We start from the raw sequence: 20956 nt of genomic DNA on the forward strand, positions 1-20956 counted from the left end.
GTTCTTGCAAACTTTATTTTTACCTTTCTGCTAAAATTTTCCATGTAAGAAAAGAATCATTTAGTATAGCACACTAATTTAGATTTGAATTTTACAAAGAGCAAAGCTGTCAATCCTAACTAGTTTTCAAGGAAGTGGCACATAAAAACATTTATATCACTATTTTGATAAATAACCTATATTTTATACTCAAATGATTGTTTAAAGAAACATAAGTTGGCTGGGTGCAGTGGCCCATGCCTGTAATCCCAACACTTTGGGAGGCAGAGGCAGACAGAAAGCTTGAGCCCAGGAGTTCGCCATCAGCCTGGGCAACATGGCAAAACCCCATCTCTACTAAAAAATACAAAAATTAGCCAGGTATGGTGGCATGCACCTCTAGTCCCAGTTACTGGGCAGGTTGAGGTGGGAGCATCACCTGAGCCCAGGGAGGTCAAGGCTGCAGTCAACCATGATTGTGCCACTGCACTCCAGCCTAGGCAACAGAGTGAGGCTCCATTTCAAAAAATAAATACATGAATAAATAAAAAACACGAAGTTATTAAATTACACATTTTTCTAAAATCTGTTATTTTAAAATGTCACCCAAAAACAATAAGAGCAATTATAGTCATATTTATTTTGTTTACTTCATAAAATTATAATTTAACATGAGTAGCAACACTCCCTTGGGTTTTACACGAATCTTCCAAGGACTTCACCCATATGTGCTTAGAAAGGCAGCTGAAGCAATACAAAATATTTTAAGAAAATTATCTCAACAACTCTTCCTTGCAGTTATCTCAGGAATTAACTGTTAGCAAATCCAGCAGATGAAAGAACCTTACTATAAACACATATACAGATACACCTAACACACATATCATATTAAAATCTAAATAAAAACTGTGCATTTTATTTCCTTACTAATAAGAAATAAATTTATTTCAAAAGCATGCTGGCTGTATATTACATTAAAAACCTATAATTTAATAAAATTAATTTTAAACACTATTTCTACCCTTAGAATAAAACACCAATGGAATAAAACATTTTATTTGTAAGAAAAATACAGAAAGCTCACCAACTTGCTGTTGATTAGACTAAGCTGAGAGGAGAAAGGTGTGCCTAATTTTAGAAGTGATATGGGTATAAACCAAACTTACAACCTGTTCATGAGGTTTCTGATTAACGAATGCATGCTTTGTCAAATTCATCTCTTCTACGTCTATCTGCCTAACAATGCCATATACTTTTCTCACCTTGAACACCTGGCTTCTTGGAGTTTTATTCCCATTGTAGCCCATATCAATTCCATTACTGGGGGAGGATGGACCAATTCGAAAGACGTGACAAAACATTCTCACAATCCTTAAAAGGCTCTTCATTTGAGCATCATAATTGCTAGATAGGCTGAAAATAAAAATTAAAATATGAGATTAGATGGAGTAAGACAAATTACATCTTAAAATACTTATTTTAAAACACTTTCATCCCACTGACCATCTGTTTCATATTATAATAACTGGAATAAAATTCCTTTCCTATCATGATAGGAGGCAGAATGATTTAACAGGAAGCTACATTATTTAAATTGCATATAAATAAATTACTATTTCTTAAGCACCCAGAATATAAGCAACGATCAAAGCATAAAATATGAAGAAAATCACTCCTTTAGAATAGTTGGTTTCTTGTGGCAACAACTTCAAGGCAACCCCTAAACTTTTTACTTTCAAAAGTATATTTGTAAATTAAATTTATACTTTAGAAGTCTGACTGTATTTTCACAGAGAAGCAAAGGTATAAATCATCATATTCTTAGGCCAACCCACAACTGTTTTAACGAAGAAGCTAAACTGAACTCTCTGCCACTATATCTGTAATCCCATATCCCCTTCCCACCCCAGAATAGTAACCAATTATTCACATATAGAACATTCATAAATTGAATAATTTTAAAGTTGCTATTTGCATTAGGTTTGTTCTCTATATAATAGGCTGCCTTATGACCCTACATAAATATAGGAAATTTTCGCCTACCATGAAAAAAGACTAAAAATCAGTTAACACTAAATCATATTAAATTAACATAAACTCAACTTTTACTAACCAGAAAGCCCTTCGGAATCCCACAGTATTGTGATTGCTCAACATTATGAATACCAATCATTACCTTTCCACAGAAAAACTGTAGGAGGTAGGCTAAATTTGTACTGAATCTAATAATATATCTTTAAACAAAATATTTTTGTTGGCTGATGGTGGTTTTATTTTGAAATCTCTAACATCAGTTATCTTGTATCACAAATGTTGGAGCAAAGTAAAGAGTTGCATGAACTTCTGGGCAGAACGGCAGGATTTATCTTTGTATGTTGGAGGCCGAAAGAGTGAGGGTTGTGATCAACTCAGTATACCACTGGAGGCTATATGAGTAAACAGCAAACTCTTCTCATAAATGCAGGATGTTGGCAAACAGACAAACTGCGTCTGCCACCCAGAAGGAATGCTGAGGGTAGTCACGACCTTCTTGTGATTAGGTACATCTGAAGCCTGTTAAGCAATAATATGAACCTGTGAATGAAGCAGCTGACAATTATTAGCTCCTCCTCCCTGCTCTTTCTACCCAGTAAATACCAAGGGCTGTAGAAGTTCAAGGTTGTTGCTGCCTTTGCTCACTAGAAGCAGGGAGCTCTCTTCTTCTTTCCCTGGCCCCTTCCTTTAAAATAGTTTCTTTTGGCTGGGCGCGGTGGCTCACACCTGTAATCCCAGCACTTTGGGAGGCCAAGGCGGGCGGATCATGAGGCCAGGAGATTGAGACCATCCTGGCTAGCATGGTGAAACCCCATCTCTACTAAAAATACAAAAAATTAGCTGGGCTTGGTGGTGGGTGCCTGTAGCCCCAGCTACTCGGGAGGCTGAGGCAGGAGAATAGCGAGAACCCAGGAGGCGGAGCTTGCAGTGAGCCAAGATCGCACTACTACACTCCAGCCTGGGCAACAGAGTGAGACCCCTCTCAAAAATTAAAAAAATTAAAAAATATATATATAATATATATATTTTATATATATATAGTTTCTTTTGTCTTAAGTTTTGATTTCTGTGTTCATCCTACTTTGTTCAGTCTCATAATGACGGTCTCAAGTAGTAACAGTAGTAACTGTCATAGTGATGGTCTCAAGTAGTAACCATGGCAGTAAGCCACATTTGTATAATTATCAAAAACTTACTCTGTCTTCCCATATATATATTTTACCCAGTTCATTGAAATCTTCGTTTATGATATCTGTAGGTATTCTTCAATATTTTTTTTTAAATAGTATTAGTAAGATGGTAATGACAAATGTCTACTTTCAAGTATTTGTTTGATAAGTACCAAATCAGAGGGCATTTTCAACCATGGTTACATGAACCAAAATTTCTTGACATTTTCACTTCATTAGTCATGTTTTTTTCTCATTGTAAGACTCATTAAATTGTTTTAAAAGTCAATAAAAATTAACTTTCAGTTACCAGTGTTCATAAAACATCAATAGCTATTGCACAGTACATTAGCACAGCCTTTTTTGCTTCAATAATTTTGAATCAAATGTGTATAGATTAATTTAGCTTGCACTGATTTTTACATATTTGTCTTTATGAAATAGTGATTCTAACTGTATATCATAAGACTGTTGACACTAACAAAATAGAAATGTAGTTTGGTTGTAACCATCTCCTTCTTTTACTGTGTTTCAGCTCTATGAAAAGTTAACTACAATGACTCTCAAATTCTGTAAGAGAGGTGTGAATTCGATTTTCTATTTTTTTTTTTTTTTTTTTTTGGAGACGGAGTCTCACTCTGCCACCCAGGCTGGAGTGCAGTGGCTCAATCTTGGCTCACTGCAAGCTCCGCCTCCTGGGTTCACACCATTCTCCTGCCTCAGCCTCCTGAGTAGCTGGCACTACAGGCACCCACCACCACGCCCGGCTAATTTTTTGTATTTTTAGTAGAGACGGGGTTTCACCGTGTTACCCAGGATGGTCTCGAGCTCCTAACCTCGTGATCCGCCCGCCTCAGCCTCCCGAAGAGCTAGGATTACAGGTGTGAGCCACCGCACCCAGCCAAATTTAATTTTCTTCTGCAAAAGTACCACATACACAAATATTTGTTTTAAATATCTTAGGGAATACATCATGAGTTATCTTACTTTAAGGTAAAATATATTTTCTTAAACCATGGAATCTGGTTATTATTAATTCTAAATACAGTCTAACAATTTTATATTACTTTACTCAATTGAAACTTCTTCTAAGATGAATCACTGGTATAAAAAGTATCATTTTCTTACTTTCCCACCAGTGAAGTATCCCTAAACTTCATATACCCTTCTCCAGTTCATCATAAAATGGTCATTTGTTTCAAAGCTGCCATGCCTCAATTTTAAAGTTTAAAAATTAATTTCTGGCCAGAGGCGGTGGCTCATGCCTATAATCCCAGCACTTTGGGAGGCCAAGGCAGACGGATCAAAAGATCATGAGATAGAGACCATCCTGGCTAACACGGTGAAACTCCGTCTCTACTAAAAACACAAAAAATTAGCCAGGCGTGGTGGCAGGCGCATGTAGTCCCAGCTACTTGAGAGGCTGAGGCAGGAGGATGACATGAACCCGGGAGGCGGGGCTCGCAGTGAGCCGAGATCATGTCACTGCACTCCAGCCTGGACGACACAGCGAGACTTCATCAAAAAAAAAAAAAAAAAAGAAGAAGAAATTAATTTCCTAATTCAAACCCCTATCATTGTAAAATTCTTGCCTTTGGTTTATATGGGTATATTCTTATTCAGTGTCTTACTTAGCATATAGTTGTGATTTCTCTGTTCATTTCCACATCGTTAACTACCTTTACTTTCAATCATAAATATACAGAAAGATAAAATTTCATTTCAATATAAACATAATATTATGTGCAAATGCCTCAGTAAATGTTTATTATCTTTAGCAAATATTCCTGAAATCAGTTAGATAACAGGCTACCAATTTTTCCAAAAGTGTGCTGGATAACACCTGAGTTGTCAATAATTAACATATATTTGAATCAGTTATTTTCTTAAAGAAAATTTCTATTAAAACAAGGGTCAACATTACTTCACATAATGGGTTAAGAAACATAAAATGAGTCACAAATAAATGAACACAAATGAGATACTCTACAAAAATACCATTAAACATAAATCAGCAGGGGAAGCAATTTGTATTTGAAATCATCTTAAGAATTACCTTTTAACATTACTATAAATTCTAACTAATAACCAATACTCACTACCAATCCCAACAATGAGATATTTACAGGCCAAAAATGGCCATAAAAATAAGATTACATAAAGCATTTGGAAGGTAGCACTGTAAGTGGTGAGACAGCACAGTGTAGCAGAGCAATTTTTAAAAAACTATTGTTTTGGCTATGGATTCCTTTTTCCTACCCTGTTTCTCCTGTCCCACTAACCACCCCTGTCATTTTTAGAAGCTAGATTAGAACCTAGAATCTGCTACTTACTACTGAGGATATATATCCAGGTTTATTTATTAGCTTGGCAAATCATTTAACTTCAATTTTTTTACATGTAAAGTGGAGATAACATCTAAATTACAAAGTTACTGTAAAGTTTAAGTGAAATAATATATTTGAATGTTCCTTAGCTTAGTACCTGCTTAATAAGTGATGAAGGTAAACTTAAAAACATAGACACATAAAAACATAAATGCTTACTAATTACTGTGGAAGTATATACAATATGACAAATATTTCAGTAGAAAAAACAAGTTTTCTAAGGTAGGAAAACAGGTCGAATGGTATTATAGGGGTACTTAAAATAATAACTATCATCACCTCTACTATATACAGGACCCCCTGCTTTGCATTTTACAGAATTATCTTATTTCACTCTCACAACTCATTAAGATATTTATTACCAGTTTCCAACAAAATGGAATAAAATCCAATAAAATCCTGACTAGACTGTAATTTCAACATAGAGATCTTGTCTGTTTTATTCATGATCACCTCACAGATGGCCTAATGGATGGTAGGCTCTCAAAAATACGTATTTGCCTGGGCACATTGGCTCACGCCAGTAATCCCAGCACTTTGGGAGGCTGAGGCGAGCAGATTGCCTGAGCTCAGGAGTTCAAGACCAGCCTGGGCAACATGGTGAAACCCCATCCCTATTAAAAATACAAAAAATTAGCCGGGCGTGGTGGTGCGTGCCTGTAATCCCAGCTACTTGGGAGGCTGGGGCAGGAGAATTGCTTGAATCTGGGAGGTGGAGGTTGCAGTGAGCCAAGATTGTGCCACTGTGCTTCAGCCTGGGCAACAGAGTGAGACTCTGTATAAAAAAATAATAATTATATATGTATGTGTATGTGTGTATATACACATATATACACACATATATGTATGTATATACACATATATACACACATATATGTATGTATATATATATTCGATGGATGGGTGGATGTTGAAGGGAAAAGTTAGTTGCTAAGGTAACACAGTAAATGATGATGTCTGGATGTAAGTCTGAGTCTGGCTAACTCCAAGCCCATGCTTTTAGTTAGTATATCTGAATCTTACAAGGGTTCCATGAAATACATGGATTACTGGGAATAACTAAGTAAGAGCATTACGGAAAGCTAGAATTCAATGACTGTTATAGACACAGTCTGTAAGTAGTATCAATGGTAGAAATAGAATAATTTTTAAAACGAACAAATGGTATATTGAGTAGAATTGCTGAAAAAAGACTAAATGGTTAAAAGAACATAAGAAGGTGATCTTGGAATCACGAAGTATAAGGAACCTAGCAAAGGGTCTTTTAAGTAAACAGTACAGAACGTGATTCTGATCTGAAATACATGAAAAGTCCCAAAGAATACTGAAACAAATGGCTAGAATAATAAATTTAATAATACAGCTGATTTAAAGAAGTAGCATGGTGTTGGGTGGAAAAAATTTCAGTTACAACTACAGAGATGGGAGAAGATCATGATCTGTCAATCTACTAAGAGTGGAAGTAATTAGTAAAATGAATAATATGAAGGGGAAAGCATCCAAATTAGAAAGGGGTCAAATCTGCAGGCTAAGAAATAATAAGAGAATAATCATTTCTCAGTGGCTGCTTATTCCTAATTGGGGTAGCCAGCCACATAGAAACAAGTGTAGCTACAGAAAAACACTTCCTATATAAATTTAAGTAATATAAGGCATTAACTCCATGAACTTAGTGATGAGCCATTAAAACCACAGGATCTTTTAGAAATAATAAAGAACTTAACTGAGGGGGACAGTTCAGAGAAAAAAGCTTTATGAGGGGGTCATGAGAGTACACTGAAAGGTTAAACAGTAGCTTGTACCTACTTTTATTTTATTAATTAGTGGTCAAGATTCCTGAACTTTCTCAATTCTTCTTCATATACATTTACTTACATGTCTAGGTAGTAACCATTTCACAAAATTCTAGACACATATGCCCAAATTCACTGAAGTATGCTCTATTTTTAGTCTCTTCAGAGAGACTAAAATCTCTTTAGCAATAGTTGATTACCCTGGTCCTTTCAAACAAAACAAACCAGAAGTCAGCAAATTTTTATAACATCGTTATCACTGACAAAAGGCGTCCCACAGAATAAACTACTTAGGAGGTGAAGCCAACAGACACTGCTACCTATTGATTTCCTCTTATTGCAAAACACTTACCTAAGCAGTTTATGACCATTTGTTGTAGCAACTTCAGCAAGGCTTGTTAGAATCTTTAGGTACTGACTTTCACTTTGCTGAGACAAATGCTCCAGAACTTGCCGTAACTAAATTTTTTATGAATAAAAACAATGTGATTACATGGTAATCCATTAAATCTTATTAAACAATTAAGTACTTATTAATTATCTTAAAGCCAATTAGTCTAAATCAAGTCCTTTAGTTATTCTGCCTTGCATAAGTTTAAAAGCTAATATAGAGATATGATGATACACAATAAAATCTTTGTTGAAAATCACCCAGTTACAAAACAATAGTAAATATAGATAGAATTTTAAAACACCAAGTATAGTTTCGGAAATTTAATTCTAAACCTCTAAAATAAAAGAGAAATTTAAAACAATTTTTCTAAGACTTAAACTATCACAAACACATAGCTGAGTAAATTAGTGGTTACCAATCATAATGATATTCCTCCACAGAGTCTTTTCCTCTTGCCATGGGAACATCTTTTTTTTTTTATTTAAAGACAGAGCATCACTGTATCGCCCAGGCTAGAGTGTAGTGGGCAGAGACACGATCTCGGCTCACTGCAGGCTCAACCTCCTGGGCTTAATCCCTCCTCCCAGCTCAGCCTCCCAAGCAGCTTGGACTACTGACGCATGCCACTACATTTAGCTAATTTTTGTAATTTTTTTTTTAAGAGACCGTGTCTTTGTTGCACAAGCTAGTCTCAAACTCCTGGGCTCAAGCAATCCACCCACCTCAGCCTCCCAAAATGCTGGAATTACAGGCGTGATACCACACCCAGCCTATTCTAGTTATCTTAAGGAGAGACCAAAGACCCATAGGGCAGAAGATTTATATGGCCAAATATTAGCAAAAACTATATTAATTACTATCTAACTCATACTTATCCTATAATGCAGATAAGCTAATTATTAAGATATTTGTGACAATAAGCAAAATTACTAAGCTAAGCACATTTGTAAAATGTCATATATGCTAAGCAGAAATAAAGTGTCTTCATTTACAAGCTACTAGCACAAATACATTACCATGTTTTCTCGGAGGTCTTCATTCTGTGTCATTTGAATAATAGTCTGAAAAAGCCTTGGGTGATATTGAATTAGTACTTCACAAGTCTCTCCATATCCACCCTAAAAACAAGACTTAAAATTATTCAGGTTTAAAAACAGTCCCTTTTAAAGTTCATATTCTTCACACAATAAAAATCTTTGCACCTACCCTTTCATTGAAAAAAATAATAATTTTTACCACTCCAGTTTCTCTTATAAAGATAAGGGGCTGAGAATATAAATTAAAAACATACCTGTACACATAAATCTAGAGGAGTTACTCCGTTTTTATCTGGCAGATATTTGGCTCCTCGTAGTAGTAGAATCTGTGCTGTATCTCTCTGACCATGACTGTGTAGAAACAGAAACAAGTTAAAAATACAATCTTTTTAAAAGTCTTTCTCTATGAATTATGGATAGTTAATATGAGTCAATGAAGACTAACAATTTTAAAAACTAAGACAAGAGGATGTGAAACACATGCTCACAATCAGAAAAACTTCTCTCAAAGTTAAGCCATGCTTTCACTATGTAGACCAGAAAGTGACCTATTACATTTTAGAATTGAATTTGTGTCACATTTCCTAAAATAGGCATAATATTTTGGGGATAAGTAACTACTACTCAGCCTTCTGCTTTATTTTTTTCTTACATTCACTTCCTAATCCCTCTCTCCACCTTAACTTGACCATTTGCAACTTTAGCCTCACCTTCTTCCTACCACACACATCCAAGTCTCTACGCTTCTTAATCCAAAAGAACCTCAAGAGTCAAAACAAGAGTACATTTTATGGCACACTTGTAATACGTTGAAAAAAAAAATTAAAACAAAGGAAAGAGAAAAGTAAAACCAATGGAAGAGAATCTGGGGAAAAAGGGAACATGAAGTGGGGTTATTAGCCAAAAATACTATCTAGTTTTTGACCTTCATTTTACCAACCCACTCAGTTTGGCTTCTGCAGATAGGTATTCAATCTGTCCTCAAATGAACTCTTCTATCCACATGCCTCATTCCCTGATTGCCCTCTCTTGTAGAAATAGAACTGGTAACCATCACTCCAGGGAAATTAATGTTAACGGCTGATTCTTCAGAAATGCCCAGGGCCAGGCATGGTGACTCATGCCTGTAATCCCAGCACTTTGGGAGGCCAGGGTAGGTGGATCACCTGGGGTCAGGAGTTCCAGACCAGGCTGACCAACATGGTGAAACCCCGTCTCTATTAAAAATTCAAAATTAGCTGGGCGTGGTGGCAGGCGCCTGTAATCCCAGCTACTTGGGAGGCTAAGGCAGGAGAATCACTTGAACCCAGGAGGTGGAGGTTGCAGTGAGCCAAGAATGCCCCATTGTATTCCAGCCTGGGTAACAAGAGCGAAACCCTGTCAAAAAAAGAAAGAAAGAGAAAAGAAAGAAAAAAAAAGGGAGGGGAGGGGAGGGGAGGGGAAGGGAAGGGAAGGGAAGGGAGGGGAAGGGAGGGGAAGGGAGGGGAAGGGAGGGGAAGGGAGGGGAAGGGAGGGGAAGGGAAGGGAAAAGGAAAAGGAAAAGAGAAAGAAAGAAAGAAAGGTCCAAATAAGTTGTACAGTTTGGAAGAGCATGAATCCAAAAAGTACTCTGTATATGAGAAAAGCAAGTAATCAAAGCACAGGTGAAACTAGAACTCAGGCACCTGGGCTTCTAGACCAATACTCTTTCCACAATAACATTACCTAAAGAGGCATGTGATTTCACAAAGAAAAACACTACACAGATTTCTCAGAAACTTAAAATTCTCTTTCACAAAATGGCACTGTATGAAGAATAATTTACAGCCAATTGGAATTAGAGTGTTTTTTAAAAAAAACTTAATAGTATCCTACTATGAATCTAGTGCCAGAAAACCCTGCAACAGTTATTATAGGTCTATCACTGTCTTGATACTTTGTTATTACACTGATTATCTTCCTTAATACCAATAAGCCAGAACTTAAGAATAGTATCTAATTTATTCTAGAAAAATCAAAAAAGTAAATCAGCAATCCCTTTGAAAGGAACAATAATCAGCTTTACCAGCATCAAGCAAGAAGTCTTCATCAAGCATCACTTGTCATTCAGCTCAAAGTGTTGGTCAAGATGTTATAAACAATAGCTAATGGTGATTAATGTTTAATTTACACTGTTCCTTTCTTTCACATGCTTAAAAATAGAGGCCAAGTGAAAAGCAACTAACTTGAGCTTAATTTATTTAGGGATATAGTGATACTTTTGCTAGTAGCCAAGGTTCTGAGGAATCCATCTTATAAAACTGCTGAGTTCAATTTTAATGATATCTCTTTTACAGTTCTTTAACATCCATGTGTCCAATTTTTTCCAACTAAACTGTAAACTTTTTGACAGTAGACCTGTTCCATAGCACCAAGCATGGCAGTTGTCTTATAACATGTACTAAACACATTCAATGAATTGTACTACAGGCTTTAACTTCAGACACCGTTCATTTGACAAATAAGTATTAAAGACAACACCGCACTATAGAAAATAACAAGAGACCTGAAACACAATTTATTTAGGATACACTAGGTAACAAGCATTATGCTCAGTCCTCTGTCCAAAGTCTGACTTAGTGCTGACACTGTTATAAGCCTCATTAAATTAAGCAAACAGGAGGCCATTAGCCTGAGACTGTCACTATACTTCTGAGTTCCTCTGTAACAAACTTCAGCTTAACTTGGGAGTATTTTGCAACAAAGAGCGGTTTCAAGAAATCAGACAGCCAATTCTTCACACCATGACCAAATTAGGCAAACACATACATAAGGGTAGCCAGTCACGTGATTTCTCTACTTTGCTTCCATATTCGGCCTATAAAAGCTCATTACTTACAAACTGCTGGGAAGAGCTCTCTCACCTGCTTCTGATTCTGAGTGCTGCCTGATTCATGAATCGTTTTTCATTTAAATAAACTTAAAACTTATTTTTTCTAAGATTTTTATTTTAACAGTATTCACTCAATTTTTCAGATGAGAAAACCATGGCTCAAGAATATAATGGAGTTGCTCAAGATGAACAGTTACATGGCAGACCAGAATTTAAATCTGCATCAGTCTGACTCCAAAATCCTTCATCGATATCATGCTGCTCTAGCAAGACAAACAGAGACTGCCCTTTATGTTTTGTGACCTTTAAAAGTAAACAATTTAGTCTCAAGACTCCCATTCCAAGATGGCTGAATACGAACAGCTCCGGTCTACAGCTCCCAGAGTGATTGACGCAGAAGATAGGTGATTTCTGCATTTCCAAATGAGGTACCTGGTTGATCTCATTGGGACTGGTTGGACAGCAGGTGCAGCCCACAGAGGGTGAGCCGAAGCAGGGCAGGGCGTCACCTCACCTGGGAAGCCCAAGGGGTTGGGGGATTTCCCTTTCCTAGCCAAGGGAAGTCGTGACAGACTACCTGGAAAAACGAGACACTCCTGCCAAAATATTGCACTTTTCCCAAGGTCTTAGCAAACAACACACCAGGAGATTCCGTCCTGTGCCTGGTTTGGCTGGTCCCATGCCCATGGAGCCTTGTTCACTGCTAACACAGCAGTCTGAGATCGACCTGCCAGGCTGCATGCGATTCCTCAAGGATCTAGAACTAGAAATACCATTTGATCCAGTGATCCCATTACTGGGTATATACCCAAAGGATTATAAATCATGCTACTATAAGGACACACGGACACGTATGTTTATTGCAGCACTATTCACAATAGCAATGACTTGCAACCAACCCAAATGTCCATCAATGACAGACTGGATTAAGAAAATGTGGCACATATACATCATGGAATACTAAGGAGTCATAAAAAAAGGAGGAGTTCATGTCCTTTGCAGGGACACGGATGAAGCTGGAAACCATCATTCTCAGCAAACTATCACAAGGACAGAAAACCAAACACTGCATGTTTTCACTCATAGGTGGGAACTGAACAATGAGAACACCTGGACACAGGGCGGGGAACATCACACACTGGGGCCTGTCGGGAGGCCGGAGGGCTGGGGGAGGGATAGCATTAGGAGAAATACCTAATGTAAATGACGAGTTGATGGGTGCAACAAACCAACATAGCACACGTATACCTATGTAACAAACCTGCACGTTGCGCACATGTACCCTAGAACTTAAAAGTATAATAATAATAAAATAAAATAAAACACAATTTAGTACTCAAAAATTACAGTATCAGACACAGGAGGATATGTGCTATGAGAACAATGGAATGGGGATCAGACAGGATGAACAGACAAGATCACCATGTATAAGCAGGACAATGTTCAATACACAAGGCAAATAATAAAGCCTCAAAATAACTCTGTACCATATACAACAAAAAAGGATAATCAGCATAAAGAAAAGGAAATACTACTATAACATTTTTAGACAGCTGGAGTAATTTCTGAAGCTACACAGAAATCTTATTTATGATCAGTTGGCATTTCATTTCAAAAACAGATTAAGGGCCAGGTGTCGTGGCTCACATCTGTAATCCCAGCACTTTGGGAGGCTTAGAGGGGAGAATCACTTAAGGCCAGGAGTTCAAGACCCGCTTGGACAACATACCTTGACTTTATTAAAAATTAAAATTAAAAATTAGTTGGGTGTGGTGGTGCACATCTATAGTCCCAGCTACTTGGGAGGGTGAGATGAGAGAATTGCTTGACCCCAGGAGTTGGAGGTTGCAGTGAGTTATGAACACACCACTGCACTCCAGCCTGGGTGGCAGAACAAGACCCTGTCTCTAAAAAATAATACTTTAAAATAAGAATAAATTTTAAAATAGATTTAAAAACAACAAACAATAGCTAATAACATACAAAATCTGCACAATGCAGTTAGGGACTCAAGTACCTCACCCGTAATTCGATGAGAACAATTCTCTTTCAGACTGCTTAGAGTGTTGCATAAAAGATTTTTCAGTTTAAATAACTAAAAAAAAAAATACTGAACAAATAATCATTCTTTATAAATGAGGTTGTTTTTGAGACAGTCTCAATTTTTTAATATTGATTGAGATAATACTCTCTTCAAGAAATTGCCAAAGTATTTTATGAAAACTAAGAAGTCAACAAAAATTTAACTAATAAGAAACTTGTGGCTTCTAAAGCACTTAGAACTGACTTCTCAAACACTTTCAGCCCCCTAACTTTGGACCTTTCATCCTTATAAATTTGAGAATTTGGCCAAAGTGTAAATAGTCCAAACAGTTGTAATATTATTGGGAATGGCTTATGAAATCGTATTTTCTGTTTATATGATATGGCTTAGATCGTATTTTCTAAAGGTCTGTCCTATGCTGAAAGTTTACAATTTTAAGTGTAAGAACTCTTTTTTTTTTCCTTGAGACGGAGTCTCACTCTGTTGCCCATGCTGGAGTGCAGTGGTACGATCTCGGCTCACTGCAACCTCCACCTCCTGGGTTCAAGTGATTCTCCTGCTTCAGCCTCCCGAGTAGCTAGGACTACGGGCACGCGTCACCACGACCAGCTAATTTTTGTATTTTTTGTAGAGATGGGGTTTCAACATGTTGGCCAGGATGGTCTCGATCTCTTGACCTTGCGATCCACCCACCTTAACCTCCCAAAGTGCTGGGATTACAGGTGTGAGCCACTGTGCTGGCCAAGTCTAAGAACTCTTTTATATGGCTACTTTGATTTTGAATACTCTAACTGAAAGGAGTTGCTATACAGTAGCTACAAATCCACGTTCTAAATCTTAGCCCTTTCTGACTCTATTAGAGACCTCTAAAACTCCATTAACGTCTTACTAATTTACTGTTATCTATACAACTCCAACTAAACCTGGCTTTTCCTAATAGAATAAAAGTTATCTACGGACACAGAAAATACCTGAAAACCATTATACATCCCAACCTTTATTTGAAGAACTCAGTTGAGGGAATTGGGAACATAAGGATTGAATATAAAACCAATCTAATAATTTCAGGATTTGAAATACTGGCAGCAGTCATATAAAAGACTTAAAAACAAAGGTGTGTAAAGACAGTGGGGGAAAAAAATCAATATGTGCCTATATTTTACATGACAGAAAGAATGAGTTCATTAGTTATATAGTTTACGAGTCACAACATCCTGTCCAGAGTATCCAGAGAAGAAAAGTGGCTGGAAAACCCTTTCTATCGTAATTTTAGGTCAAAATCCATCTGAGAAAGACTCACAGAAACACTACATTATAAAACAGTGCTCAATACCAGGCATGGTGGCTCATGTCTGTAATCCCAGCACTTTGGGAGGCTGAGGCAGACAGATCACCTGAGGTTGGGAGTTCAAGACCAGTCCGGGCGACATGGCAAAACCCCATCTCTATTAAAATACAAAAATTAGCTGGGTGTGGTGGCACATGCCTGTAATCCCAGCTACTTGAGAGGCAGAGGCGGGAGAATCGCTTGAAGCCAGGAGGCAGAGATTGCAGTGAGCCAAGATCACGCCACTGCACTCCAGCCTGGGAAACAGAGTGAGGCTATGCCTCCAAAAAAAAAAAAAAAAAAAAAAAAAAAAAACAGTGCTCAGAATTAGACAAGAAACAAAAGAAAACCCTGTAGAGCAATTAAATTAAATGAGGACAAGACAACTTTATGCTCACTGAAGAGTGAAAGAAGCATGTCAGAGCTTAGTGCGCACCTACCAACTACTAAGTATTGAATACTCTGCAGCATGCTTTACAGAAGCCATCACATTTAATCTTCACAATAATCTCACCAGGCAGATATCAGCACCTCCATTTCACAAACAAACAAAGCTTCAGGAGTCAAGAATTTTGACTAATGTTGTATAGCTCTGGTGCTGGGATTTGAACCTGCCTACACAAACTAGGTTCTTTCCCCTGTATCTTAATACCATTCTAAATTTAATTGCAAAATTCAAATACAAAGAAAATAGTTTTAGTAGTTGACCCTTGAATATATTATATCTAGTAATACTTCTCAACGAATAAAAACTATATATTCCATTTAACCTTTATCTTAGAGCCCTATAATTTGTCCTGGGGGTTAACTTGTTTTATTTCCTATAATCCTTTCCCTTTCATTTATCAGAAATAACACATTGGGAATAACTTATATTTTTAATTTATACCTGTATCAAGATATCACAAGTAAAATTAAAAGTGTGTCTGCAGAAGAACCAAGTTCCATATCTACTATTCCTCTACAATGATGAATTTATATTTTGGTTTCACATTTCATCACAGACTTGCTTAATCATCTTTGTTCAAAAAGATCTAATATTTGCTAGATTAAAACTAAAGGATGGGAATACAGCACTAGGAGAAAGTATTTCTTAAAAATCCTTCTGCCATATCCCTAAGCTCAGACCGACAATAGGGATATCCCAGTTCTGCACAACACTAAAATATCTCTATTTTAACTATTATAAATGGGATTGTTTTTTATAAGAGATTTTTCATAGTGATGCATTCATTCAAAAACATCTACTACACATTTAAGTGCAAAACACTGTACTATACTTTGGACATAAAGTGGTAAACAAAATAAACACTATTCACGCTTTCATTGAGTTTTTAGGCATGCAGGGGAAACAGACTATAAACAAGTAAATAAACAACTACAAAACAGGAAGTGCTGTTTTGTGAAGGAAATGACTGTGATACTGCGATCGAAAATATGGTAAATGACCTGCTTAGACTGGTCAGGAACTGCCTTCCTAAAAAGTAACTTAAGCAGTAACATGAATAAGAAACAGTCAGCCCTGTAAAAAGCCTAGGGAAGAACATTTCAGGCGAAACAAACACCATGTAGAAAAGCCTGCTGAAAGAGTTGGTTGCATTTAAGGAACGCAAAGAGAATCACTGTGGTTCAAGTACAGTGAGCTAAACAGGAGTGAAATCATGGAGGTCTCACAGGCCAAGGTAGAACTTGAATTATATTTGAAATGCAACAACGAGGCACTGAAAAGTTTTACATATAGGGCTTAAACACAAAGTGACAAGAGTCGATTCTTTTTTTTTTTTAAGATCACTTTGCTGAGGAAAGAAGAGACTGGAGGGAAACAACATAGGAATCAGGGAGACCAGTGTAGAGATTACTGAAGTACTCTAAGCAAAAGGTAACAACATTAAGGTGGTTTTGGTTGAGTTAGAAGTTGAGATTCCAAACATATTCTGAAGGTAGAATTTACAGAACTTACTAATAAATTCCAAGTTCACAAAGAGAGAGAAATAAAAAATAACCTAATTATTTCTAATTTAAACAACTGAGAGGATAAGGTTTCTATTGATTAAGATGAGGAAAAACTGGAGGAAAGGTTTGAGGAGGAAAATCTGAAGCTATATTTTGACATGTTAATATCTGAGATTCTGCGGTACTTCTAAGTGATGATGTTAATCAGGGAGATGGACATTCAAATCTGGAGCTTCAAAAAAAGGTCTGATCTAAAGATAACCCTTCAAGATAGGATATGATTACAGGGAATCAGATGATGGTATTATTCGTAAATTCAGGACACTATGGAAGGAACTAGTTTTCTAGCCAAGCAACCAAACCATAAATATAATGTTAAGAAAGTGGCTGGAATCAGAAAGATCTGCAAGTCTAGAAACCCAAAAGCCCCTGAATTCTAATACAGGGTTGTTAAACAGATGATCTGAATTGGTCTCATCAAAGGAACATGAGAGACCCCAAAAAAGAAGCTAAACAAGAAAAAATGCAGGTCTTTCAACCTAAAACCAACTTCCAATAAAATGATATAAAACAGAAAAAAAGAAGAGAGGAGCTTTCTGGAGAGCTCTATATCAGGATATAAAGGCCGAAATAAATATTACAATTCATATCATTTAAATCAAAAAGAAGAATCACTATAGTGTTCTATGAACTGATGCTAACTGCAAACTACATTTACATAATACATAATAGATAGGTGTGTATATATTTTTATATATGTGTGTGGGTGTGACAGCATGTGTATAATTATACTATTAGCTCCTTAGGGACTAGAGTTTATTTATTACTGTTTTACACACCTATAACAATGCATGACACAGTGAGTGCTAACTAAACATTTGATGAATACATTAATGAATAAGTGAATGAAATGCACACATCAAGAAAATGAACCAATACAGTAATATGAAAATAACTTAATGTATAACAATATCTAACAAGACTGACTCAAGATATTTTTTCGGTTATAGATACAGAGAAAGAAAAGACATAGCTCTGGATCAAGATATATTCCAACAGCTTATCCCACTGGAAATGACCTGGTTACAGAATACAGTAAACTATGGGAATTACCAGGTTACCAACTTGTCTTTTGTTAATAAGTACTTAGTTTAAAATTGAAGTAATCAAGCAAATCAAAAGCTCCCACATATAACATAAAAGCAACGGCAATTAAATATAACAGAAAATACTTTTCCTCATGCAGTTAAGTAATAGAACCATAACACTTCATCTTAAAAGAGAGATTATACTTAATCTTAAAAAGAGCACAATATTTGTGGGAAAACAAGAAAGCTTTAGAAAATACACAGAAATATGTGTATCTAGAAATAGAGTATACACACATCTGGAAATATATTTCTTTATATACATATATATATACACACACGAGTATATATAGCATCTGGAAATATAAAATATCATACCTGCAAGCAAAGTACAATGGAGTTGCTCCTGATACATTTGGCCTGTTAATATCAGCACCACTGTCTAGCAAGCATTGCACTGTCTGAGGGGGAAAAAAATAATTAAAAGTAAAGCCAGAGAAATGAAACAAAAGATACAATTACCACAATTTTAGTCCATATAAGGAAAGTTCTTCCCACAGCTTGAAGCTTTACATAGGAACTGACTGGCCATGTGACAATTCCTACGGCTGAGCAAATTCAACGTTTTGTAAGCTCTAAGTTTCTCAGGCACAACACAATACATGTGGAATTCTCAATGTAATAGAAACTGTGCTAATCTGGAAGTCTTTAGAGCAGCATCAAAAAAGTATCAAAAGTAGTCAGTAGTCACATATGGCTACCAAGTACTTGAAATGTGGCTAGGACAGCTAAGGAACTAAAATTTTAATTATATTTAATTATAGCTCATTTGAATCTAAATAGCCACATGTGGCTGGTGAATTGGACCCTACTACTTTAGACATTTGAATTTAAATTGCTTTAAACATCAGAATTTTTCGCCTCTAAAAAAATAAGCACCAGAGTAAAACTTTCCCAAAGTCAAGAGAATAATTATTAAAATACAAAATTTTAAAAAGCTAAGAAGCCCTTTTGCTATTAACAGTAGCATATACAGGCTCAATTTCACTGACTACCATTAATATATACTTAGTCCCCTAAGTTCTACTCCTCCAATCATTTGACGCATACTAAAAGAGTACGCTAATATAAAATCTTAAAAATACATATCTGTTGATTAAGGACAGGATAGGGCCCAGTTGAAAACCTTTTAAAAAAACTTATATGGTTTTATTCCTAAAATTCTAATTTGAGTTTTTCCTGCAAAAAGGAAGAAAATGTAAAAACATAAAACATGAGGCAATAGGTGGCTTGAGGCCAGTAGTTTGAGACCAGTTTACTCTTATATAGTGAGACCCCATTTTCACAAAAACATTAAAAAATGAGCTAGTCATGGTAGCACATCATAGTAGTAGGCCTAGCTACTCAGGAGGCTAAGGCGGGAGGATCGTTTGAGCCCAGGAGCTCAAGGCTACTATGAACTATATTACACCACTGCACTCCAGCCTGGACAACAGAGCAAGACCCCTTAATAAAATAGTTTGAAATTAGATGTTTATTACTTCTGGATTGAACATATCTGTTCGTCTTTTTTGCTGCTTTTAAGCAAAGCACAATGTCAGTAAAATAATAAAACTAAACACCCAAAGGAAGAAGAACAAGAAAGAAAACAACAGCATACTGGATAAGTCAGTAAGTTTTGGAAATATAGCAAGCAAATGGAGAAACAGTAACTCACTTAGCAGATCAAAGAAAGCTGAAGTCTACCTGCCCACAAATGGAGATTCCAACAATAAGCAATTAAATTCTTACTACAGAACACACACATTAAGAAGAAGAAAAAAAAAGCAATAGAGGAAATTGGAAGTACCAGGTACCTTGGAATATAGTAATGCTTATGTAGAGCTAAAAATAGGAGGAATAGTTGAAAGTCAATAAAAGAAACAGACTCTCCCTTAGGACCTTTCTTCCCATCCCATCCAGTTAGTTACTATCCCTCTTTGTCTCAAAAGATGGGAAGTTTATTCTCTGCACAAAGTGAACAGAGAGTCTCTGGAGTGGGAGACAAGAAACACAGGTGGAGCAAAGATGAGGAGCCATCGTGAAAACAACAAATAAGTGAAAACCTCCAGCCTCCATGTTCCAACTAGGCTCCCAGAACTCCAGCAGGCAGACTTAAAAACCTCAGGTAGAAGGAATTAAAAGCTTCCTCTCAATACTGGCATCAGAAAAGAATCTTACAGATACTGGCATTAGAAAGTCCCCAGTGAAACAGCTCAGTTCAGCCAGACACGGTGGCTCATGCCTGTAATTCTAAGACTGGAAAACCAAGGTGGAAAGATCATTTGAGGCTAGGAGTTCAAGACCAGCCTGGGCAATTTAGAGAGATCCCATTTCCACAACAAAATTTTAAAATTAGCCAAGCATGGTACTGCATGCAAGACACTATCTGTAAAGCAAGACCCTATGTCTAAAAAGAAATAAAAATTAAAAATAAAGAAACAGCCCAATTCGGAACAATGCATCTATAGCAGTCGTCCCCAACCAAGGTTAAAATTTCCCTCTGGGAACATGAGGCAACTTTTTATTTTTATGACCACGGAAGAGAAACTGCTATTGGCAGCTAGTGGGTAGAGGTCAGGGATGCAGCTAAACATCCTAAAATGCAGATGATAGCCCCCACAACACAGAATTATCAGATCCAAAATATCAATAGTGTTGAGACTGAGAAACGTTGGTATACAGTCAAACCAAGTAGTCAACAAACTCAACTCATGTACACAACGCTTCCAGTCAACATTTGAGTGCCTCACCGTTACACACGAATGAACAGACAATATTTAAAATACAACTGAAGCAGGCCTCTAACCTGAAAAACAAAAATTACAACAAACCAAAAAATGGAACTCAGAATAACAAAG

General features: G+C 36.6%; 1 protein-coding gene across 15 annotated transcripts in view; it reads right to left on the reverse strand.

Moving 5' to 3' along the window:
• Positions 1 to 20956, reverse strand: part of HACE1 (HECT domain and ankyrin repeat containing E3 ubiquitin protein ligase 1) — a 126788-nt gene that overhangs the window by 57470 nt on the left and 48362 nt on the right. For 14 of the 15 annotated variants that reach the window (XM_033234715.1, XM_033234711.1, XM_033234703.1 and 11 more), the window contains 5 exons: positions 18435 to 18517; positions 9048 to 9144; positions 8773 to 8874; positions 7715 to 7821; positions 1242 to 1392 (listed from right to left, as the gene is read on the reverse strand). In XM_033234715.1, coding sequence (XP_033090606.1) covers positions 1242 to 1392; positions 7715 to 7821; positions 8773 to 8874; positions 9048 to 9144; positions 18435 to 18517 — 540 coding nt within the window. The remainder of the gene's footprint in view (positions 1 to 1241; positions 1393 to 7714; positions 7822 to 8772; positions 8875 to 9047; positions 9145 to 18434; positions 18518 to 20956) is intronic. The other variant, XM_033234718.1, reaches the window with a different exon arrangement.

This window comes from Trachypithecus francoisi, unplaced genomic scaffold (genome assembly GCF_009764315.1).
Source record: "Trachypithecus francoisi isolate TF-2019V2 unplaced genomic scaffold, Tfra_2.0 Lachesis_group15, whole genome shotgun sequence".
Lineage (NCBI taxonomy): Eukaryota > Metazoa > Chordata > Mammalia > Primates > Cercopithecidae > Trachypithecus > Trachypithecus francoisi.